General features: G+C 43.4%; 1 protein-coding gene across 1 annotated transcript; it reads right to left on the bottom strand.

Annotated features, from left to right (window-relative positions):
• Positions 1–4,139: 4,139 nt before the first annotated feature.
• FCF1 (FCF1 rRNA-processing protein) lies at positions 4,140–9,063 on the bottom strand. The gene is made up of 7 exons (XM_005417472.2): positions 8,985–9,063; positions 8,767–8,838; positions 8,352–8,500; positions 7,868–7,940; positions 7,427–7,514; positions 6,881–6,975; positions 4,140–4,764 (listed from the first exon to the last, which is right to left on the bottom strand). Exons 1-7 carry the CDS (start codon positions 9,017–9,019, stop codon positions 4,716–4,718), a joined length of 561 nt encoding a protein of 186 aa, XP_005417529.1. The 5' UTR covers positions 9,020–9,063; the 3' UTR covers positions 4,140–4,715.
• Between the last annotated feature and the right edge of the window lie 78 nt (positions 9,064–9,141).

Consider the following 9,141-nt stretch of genomic DNA (forward strand, 5'->3'; position numbering starts at 1 on the left):
GGTTGCCGCCAGGCGCTCCGCCAGCTAGGCTGTGTATAGCGGGCAAGACGCTCCCGAGGGCCGTGGTGTCCCTGGGGCGGCGGCGTCCGTGCCCTCGGTTACCCGCGCTGAAGCACGAGTTAAACGTACAAATATGTTCTGTAGGCACTTAGCAATGACTCATGCCAAGTGCTGAACGCCTGTGGCAGGGCAGAGGCGAGTGTGTGTGTGAATTCCAGTCGCTGGGCAGTGGAGCCTGGCGGCTGCGGGCTTGCAGCACAGCAGCGCGGCGATGCCCCCGCTCCGTCTCCTCTACAAGCACAGGAACCCTGAGCAATTTCTGTCATGCTCACTATCTAAGCTCATGCCGGCTGAATCAAGGATCGCCAGCCAGTGGAGAAAGGCAGGTGTAGAAGAAAGGTCCTAAGACTTTTCAGTCAGGAGAAATGTCGAGAAAATCACTTTGTTAGGTAGAGAAGCAGCTTTATCCTCTCTGGTGGAAAAGCTAGACTTTATGTTCATTTGTTGCTAAATTTCAGGAAATCCACAGAGGAGATACACCACGAATCTGCAAGAAAATATTTTATTAAATTCAACTGAGATGCAAATCTTTAAGAAAACAATCTCAATACTTCTAGAACTGTCTTTTTTATTCTTTAGTATCCCTTCTTTTCATTTAGAGGTGACTATTGATCCTTTTCTATTTAGGATGGTCTGTTTAGATTTCTCTTGCAGTGAATACGACTTTCAGAGAGCATTTGTATTTTTAGCATCTACTGTCCATTATACTGTACTTAGCATTTATATACCTGAGTTCAATGGCCCAGTTTACTCACTAAACTTTTGAAACCCTGTCCTTCCAATATAGGGAATTTCTGTTGCAAACATCCTTTAATTTATCCTCCTGATCTATTCACTCTATGTGAGTTCTCTTGTGATCAGCTTACTAACAGTTATTTCCTGCAGGCAGGTGTCTCCTACTGTTTTTGCTGTTTGTTGTGGTTACTCAATATTGTCAAGAGACTTGTTACTTCCCTTATGAGGGAATATGTGTACCTAAACACTTTCAGGGCAATTGCTTCCCAGCCTACATTGTGGAAGCCAAAATGTAACTTCCAAATAACTTTACAGATGGATTTTCAATATTCAAATTGGTTTGGGTTGCAGTACAGTTGACTCCCACCAAACAAGATAAACTACTTTACCCAATCTAGCAAAAAACCAACCCTGTTAAATTCACATTATGCCCTGATTCTTCTATTCAGAATATGTTATTTTTATTCTTTTATTCTGTTCAGTCTGTAACATTAATGGGTGCCATCATGTTGTTTTTTTTTTTTAATAGCTCATGTTCTTCCTGCTTCTAAACACTATTATACCACATTTAGTTACCCCTCAATTAACCAGGGTCACATCTTGGATCAGCAGCTTAAATTCCTTCATCTGGTAAGGCTGTAGTAATCTTAAACCTTCTGGTGGCTCCAAAAAGGAGTAGAAATTCTTTTTTACCATTCTTTGCATATATTCAGATTTTCTTTATGTGGTGCTCCTGTATGTTCTCTGTCTTCTGAAGCTATGGAAACCTGCTACAGCAGGAGACAGGATGCTAGCAGGGAGGCTGAATTCTCTAATTACACTGCAAGCATCTAAGTCCTGTGCAGGTTTAAGCCAACTGCCAGAGTTGAGTCAGAAAGGAATTTCTCTTCTGGTTCGGACTGACAGAGTTCTGCATTTGTAGAAACATCAAAATATTCTAGTTTACCAAACTCTTTCCTGTGACAATGATCTTTCCTCCTCTGACACACTGTAAATTGGATCAGACACTGGGATGACATTGTGTGTGTGGAGTAAACCTTTTCTTCTGAACCAAGTGTTTGGTACACAGGTTGTCTGGCATTGCAGGAGAAGCACTTAATCATTCAACTCTCCTGTCCTATTTATCTTCTGACCAGGCTCTTCAAGTTAATAGCCAAGTTTTTTGTCTTACCAATTATACTCAATTAATGAAAATTTCCTGATGGGTGTGCTCACTGCCAATACTTTCTTCTGCTCATCCTCCAACCCTCCTAACACATCTTTAGCAACTGCCTATACCTATTCCAGATTCCTCCTCCTTTTAATAAAACAAGGCAGAGTAAAAGGAATAAAAGATTTCAGTAAATGAGCACATTTAGTTTGATGCCTACCCACCGTTTGTGCTAAATACATATATTTTCATGAAGTCCCCGCAAAAAGCATTCTGCTGGCAGATATATGTTCCCCAAATTTATCAGGCTGCTATGCCTTTGACCTCCTCCGTGCCAGAAAGACTATTTTCAAATGTTACCCCAACGGTGTCCATTCCTTTCTTCTCCAGTCTCTTTCCACTAGGTTAATTCAAGTGAAGTTATTTGCACTGGAACAATTCTAGTTAACTACTGACTCAAAGAAGTCTTTCAAAACTAGAATTACTCTGAAAAGCAAGTTACAGAGATCTAATCCTACAACTGTTTCTCAGTCCTCACTTGAATAAACACGGGCTTCAATTGTTCATGACAATACTTAATCATTAGCTTAAAGAAATACAGACTGGATTGAAAGAACAAAACTAAGGATATTATTTTTGAAATGTATGTATTATATACTAACTGGAAAATCTCTCTATTGTTGGCTGCTTTCTTCCTGGCTAGAGGTGGAGAAAATTAATTTTGATTGTGATAGCCTGGAAGGGGCTAAATTTTTAAAGAGTCAGTATGCTGTTATTTCAGGGATGTTTAATAGGTGAACCTGCAACAAGCACAGGGATAGCACAATAGGAAGGTCTGATGTGTTCCCCAAGTTTCCTGCAGTATCTGTAGAGGTATGGTGCTAGCAAGGAAGTTACCAGGATGTCAGAGCATTTCCCAAAGACAGGAAATAATCCTCACTGCATGCTGTCCAGCATACAGACAGCTAAGTTCAGCTATTATAGAACTGTTAAGGTTGGAAGAGACTTCCAAGGTCATTGAGTCCAAGCATCAACACAGCACTGCCAAATCCACCACTAAACCATGTCTCTAAGCACCACATCCACACTTCAGCACTTCCAGGCCCAGTGATTCTACCACTTCTCTAGGCAGCCTGCTCCAATGCTTGACCACCTTTTCAGTGAAGCATTTTTTCCCAATATCCAATCTTCCCATGGCACAACTTGAGGCCATTTCCTCTCATCCTGTCACCTGTTATCTGGGAGAAGAGACTGATGCCCACCTGGCTACACCCTCCTTTCTGGTAGTTGTAGAGTGATAAGGTCTCCCCTGAGCCTTCTTTTCTCCAGACTAAATGCCAGCTCCCTCAGTTGCTTCTCATCAGACTTGTGCTCCAGGCCCTTCCCCAGCTCCACTGACCTTCTCTGGACATGCTCCAGCACCTCAATGTCTTGTCTTGTAATGAGAGACCCAGAACTAAACACAGGATTCAAGGTGCAGCCTCACCAGCACCAACTACAAGGAGAGGATTGCTTCCCTAGCCCTACTGGCCACACTATTTCTGATACAGGCAAGGATGCTCTTGGCCTTTGTGGCCACCTCTGCAGCCAAACCAGTGTAAGGGACTACAGGCTAAGGCTCTTAAGGTTTGGAAATTTTCTTAATTATACCAAGAATATAAATTTTTAGTCTTCTCCTGTACTACAGATCCAGCATTTTGGCCAGGAAGTGTGCTTTGGCATATTGGCTCCTGGTGACCCTCTCTTTACCACAAAGCAGAGATTGTAAGAGCAAATTATATTGCTAAAAATGAAGGAATAATGGAGGAGATATGAGAATGCTGAGTTATGGCTTTGAAATACTTTTCCCCCTACATTTCTTCATGTGGTTTAATAATTTCTTTTCCCTCCCTCCCTGACCACTTTCTTCCCTGCAGCAAATTCTGCAGGTCTCTGGAAGACTCTTTATCTGCAACCATTGTTCTTATTCCTCCACAACGACTGTGCTCCCCGCCCACATTAATACCTTTGCCCATTAGACACTTTCCTTTTCTGTCCCTGATACATAACAAAAGTGATAAGGCTTTGGGGCGCATAGGACCCAAACAAATAGGAGTGAAAGACTTGTTCCGACCCAACCCTGCCCTCCATCACTCTAAATGTAAGGAAAGGACTGGGCTGCCAGCTAACCAAGGACAGAAAGAGCAGTCTGAGAGGAGGTTTAAACAAACTTCATTCACTGTGCAGTTGAATAAAAGCCTATACATTCTGAATTAAAATCTAGACTGCTTTTCCAGAGAAAGCCACCAACTGGTGCAGATCTGATGTCTTTTCTGCAGAATGCAGATTCTGATTTGACTGAACAGGTGTGAGGTAGCTTCCCAAAGGAATACTTGTTCCAGGTATACTCCAGGTGCAGCAGTAAGAAACTTAAAATCTCTTGTGGTTTCATTCTCAGTCAGAGTTGCATCATCAATATTTAATTTAGAATGCTGAAATAATGTTTTCCAATGGCCCTGATGCAGAGCTAGGCACATTCCTGGTCCTGCTGCCCTCTGTTTCCCATATGCTTCTCCCAGCTGTAGGTAATCAAACCAAGGCAGAAGATGGATGAATAAAACCAGACTCTTCAAAATAGCTTTTTCTTAGAAAAACAAGGTTAAGAAGTCAGTTTGGTGTTATCCACAGTCCTCTGAGCAGAGTTCCAACAAAAGAAGAAAGAAGGAGGGTAGAATCAGAAGGACCCTTGTCCTGGCTCACAGTCTGGGCATTGATGGCTTGACTGGACAGGTTAGAATCGGGGAGCTCCATAATCATCTGGCATCCTCTCAATATTGTACCTGAGAAGGAAGGAAAACTTATGAAGACAACCTACTCCACATTGCTCCCCTCCTCACTGTGGTGGTGAATCTAACCCCTCTTCCTCCTCAGGGCTGCACTACCACCTCAGGGATCCCTGCTAGGCCTTGGCCTTTGTGTAATGTGTAATGAGTTAGGTGGTGAAGCATCCCTTGAGCATACCAGGAAGCCTTGCATGACTAAGGTCAGAGAACAGCACTGACTGTACTGGGAACTCCTGTTGCTGGTCTATGCTGAAGGATGAGACTGCCAGTCGCCCTCTGACAATCCTATCTAAGTCATGGCCTCAGTGGAATGGTACCAATGTTACCAGAGTTTTGGAAACTCCACTAGTTACCAATCTGGATAATGGCCAAGATGTAAAATTTATGCCTGACTAAAAGCAATCATCTTGTGACCCTTTAAGCAGTGGTTTTAAATGAGGCCCTTAGAGCTTTCCTGGGCTGCCATGGGTTGCACCAGCACCTCTCTCTGAGCAGAAAGCATCTTGGGCTCAAGGCTGAGATGGCTGAAGGACAGTCACTCAAGCCCTGCCCGTTGAGAAATGCAGATACATTCCATGTGTTTCACTGAAGCTGAGAGGAATTTTTAACTGGTACCTTTATACATTTACCTATACGTCTATGTCAGTGTGCAAGCATGTGAATTAGCTGAAATACCTTTTACTGAGTATAGTATGAACATTGCTTCCTGAAAATATAATTAAGTCACTGTTATAATTGTAGTAAACCCTATTGAATCACTTTATAAATGTTAAATTAGTCAATGATTCAACGCTTCCAAAATCTAATTAAGACAGAGACTGTTGACCAAGTCTGGGACTAAGATTGGATGCAGCTGCACCTGGACTCCATCAGGAGTTGGAAAAGCAAGGCGATCCTTACAGAACCTCGTGACTCAATGGGATGGTTGTCCTTTGCACTTCTGGTCTCTATGCACAACATTCCACAGTAATTTTAAGTCAATTTTCCTTTGTATGTTTCATCCATGTAGTAATAGAACGAACCTTGCCAGTAAACTCTGTTAAAGTCACACTGCTACAATCTTATATTAAAAGCTGCTTTTTCCAGTGTACCTTTGCCAGTGATTTTTCAAGTGAACTAAAGCATTCATTTGTGACACCCATGCAGCAACAGGCTTACAGGTAAACTGAATAGTCAATTGTTGCATTTCTATCTGCAGCTCAGATCCCCAGGAAGAAAAATACTACTTCTGAAAGTAAGAAGTCTTCATAAGGTTGCTGTTATTCTTCACCTTAAACTCAGCAATCAGACATCTCAAAAACTCACCATCTCCAGAGAAGGAAAAAACCCTGCAGTTTTGTAAGATCTGATTTAGGATTTAAGAGCAGATCAGCACAGAAAATAAATGCTTAGATATTCAACTTATAATTCACAGAATCATTTAGATTGGAAAAGATCTCCAAGCTCACAGAGTCCAGCCTTTGGCTGAACATCACCTTGAGAATTAGACCATGGCACTAAGTACCACGTACACTTATTTCTTGAACACCCCCAGGGATGGTGACTCCATCACCACCCTTGGCAGCCTTTCTCAAAAGTTCATGGCCACAGTGAATAAGGAGAGAAGGTGTTTTGAAAGAAAAATATTTTGAGCCACATTCTAATTATAAATCAGTTAAAACCTTACATATCTATAGCAATCAAGCTCCTAATTTCCAACATGCTGCACTAGTATCCTTCTGAGTTGGTTTGGTTTTTAGTTAAGAAGCAAATTCAGTCTCTTGGCTGAGGGTGCACAAAGCTACCAAATAGAATATGGAACAGGAATGGTTCTTTTCTTCAAGAGCCTGTAGAATGCATTTGCCTGGTAGTCCTGCTGCTGTTGGTAAGCAAAACTGATTTATGAAAACACTGGCCTTAAGGAAACCACTTCTTCATGTTCTACAAGTGAACATGTAGACTGCAATAAAAATGGGTCTGTGACCAGTCTCTTCCCAGCAGTAGCTGTACTTCAACTTCTTTGTAAACAACAGGCCCTTACTGCAGCCTGCACTATAGACAATGAAGGAGAGAAGAGTCCCTGTCAGACAAGGACTGCACTGGGCAGGATTCCTCCCTGTCAGGGGGTCCTTACCTGTGCCTGGAAATATACATGATGGGCACTCCAGGGATTTTTCGTATTCTCCGCTTGAGCTCTTTATCCACTGTGGCCACAATGTAACATTTGTGCTGCAAAACACCAGAAGGCAAGTCAGATTCAACACCAGTGAACCCCAGAAAGGAGTCATGGCTGACCAAACGTTCCTATTCACTGAGCTCACTGAACACAAGGAGGCTGAGAGTCCTTAGCAAGGCATTACCAGGACTTGTACAGAATTCCACAGCAGATTAATAACATCCTTCTGCCCATCAAAATACACTCAAGAAATCTCTGAAATTCTGTCCAGCCTTTCAAGCTGACAGCTCTCCCATCCTAAGTGCTTCTTGATGCTGTTCTATACAACAAGAATGCTCAGGGAAGATAATACCTTGCATCAAATAAAGTTGTCTTAGAACTGAAAATGCCCCTTGGTGAGATTTTATAGTTACTCTGTGGGAAATTTAAGTCAGTCAGTAATTAGGAGGGTTCAAGAATTTTTAGTATATTAGCACAGCATAGAAAATGTCAGGAGGGGAATACCTGAGTGACCCTTTGCACCAAGCAGTCATCGGCGTAGGTTCCTTTGTGCATACATGGCAAGCGTTCAAACCGAGGGTCCTTGGCAATTCTGTGGGGACATCAAAAGCAGCATCACAGCAATCAGACCAGAGAGTACAGTAACACAGCATGGAGGAACAAGAACACCCCCTTCTGTGATATACAGAACATTGTTCTCAAAAAAAGGGATGAAGGGATGGAATAAATGGTAGACAAAGGTCAACTGAAATGACCTAAAAAAAAAAAAAAAAAAAGAATGCAATTTGTCTAGTTATTATAGGTTAAGTATTTCTTAGTACCAGGTTCAGGACCCTGCAACAACCTAATCACCCTCTAGTGTAGGAGCACCAGTCACAGCAAGTGTTTTTCATTTATTTATATTAAAGCATTAAGTTCTAGAAACAGAGAACACCCTGCACCTACCTTAATGCCACACGGTACTTCTGTCCTAACTTCTCAATTTCACCCATTACACAATCTGTGATACATGGAATACCTAAATGCAAAAAAAGCCTGCATTAAAACAAAGCAGTATTTATTCCCAGACCCCTACACACTGCCCACATGCCCCAGAAACATCATGGAACTCTATAATGTATTACTTACAGTGACAACTGATAATGTTGCAAGGTGATAAAATGTAGAGCCACCAAGTTTAAGCATGCCATGGTAATTTTAGATTTTTAAGTTATTAGTATTCTACCTTTGATGAGATTAGCATTTTAAAACTGTTACTTGACTGAAACCAGAGACATTGCCAGGGTTACCACAGCTCCATGATTATAGCACATATTCTTTTGGCAAGATTTCTGTTATTCTCAGCCAGTGGCATGAGGCTGACAAAGCACATTACGAGCACACTGGCACTGTGTGGTCTGAAGAAGCTGTGGGTGGTGTAGAAACTCACACTTGGCATAGAGACAGTCCATCATCGACTGCACGAGGTCCAGTTTGGCCTTGATGGAGAAGTTGATGAAGTTAGTGTCAACCAGGATGTGGTAAGGGGGGCCCAGCTGTGTATTATATTGGAAGAACAAACAAGAGGGATGCTGGGGGCTGCCAGGAAGACAAAGAATTCAAATCAGTTAATTCCATTTAACATCACATCCAATCCTACAATCTTGCATAGAATGAAAGACGGGTAATGAGCAGAAAAACCCATCAGGCCTCCTGCTGCCTCCCAAGCACAATCCTTCGGTTTGGGGCACCACTTTTTCTTCTGACAGTATCGCTGAGAAATACCCTCAGCTTCAGCCTGCAGCGTGGCCAGCCCTCCCTCCTTCTTTCCTCCTCTCCTTCCCCAGTGCCTCGACAGCACTTACACCTCCCGCTCTTTGATGGCACTCGGGTCCTCCTTCTTCTTCACAGGCGCTTTCACGCGGTCCTTCTCTTTACTGCAAAGAAACACAGGCATTACCGGGGTACAGGAATAAGGAAGAGCTACCGGGGCCGAGAGACCTGGGCCGGGACCTCCTGCCGCGCCTCCCGAGCGGGACACGAGGGCGCTCCGGGGCCCGGGCCCAGCCGCAGCCGCACTCACAGGCGCTCGTCCCGGAGGCTGATCATGCGCTTCATGACCGCGTACTTCCGCGCCTTCTTCTGCTTCCCCTACAAGGACACGGACACACAGCCGCGATCAGCTAAGCAGAGACCCGCTCCCAGCCGGACCCCGCTCCCCGGCCCGCTCCCGGCTCACC

This window comes from Geospiza fortis, unplaced genomic scaffold (assembly GCF_000277835.1).
Source record: "Geospiza fortis unplaced genomic scaffold, GeoFor_1.0 scaffold54, whole genome shotgun sequence".
NCBI classification, from domain to species: Eukaryota; Metazoa; Chordata; class Aves; order Passeriformes; family Thraupidae; genus Geospiza; species Geospiza fortis.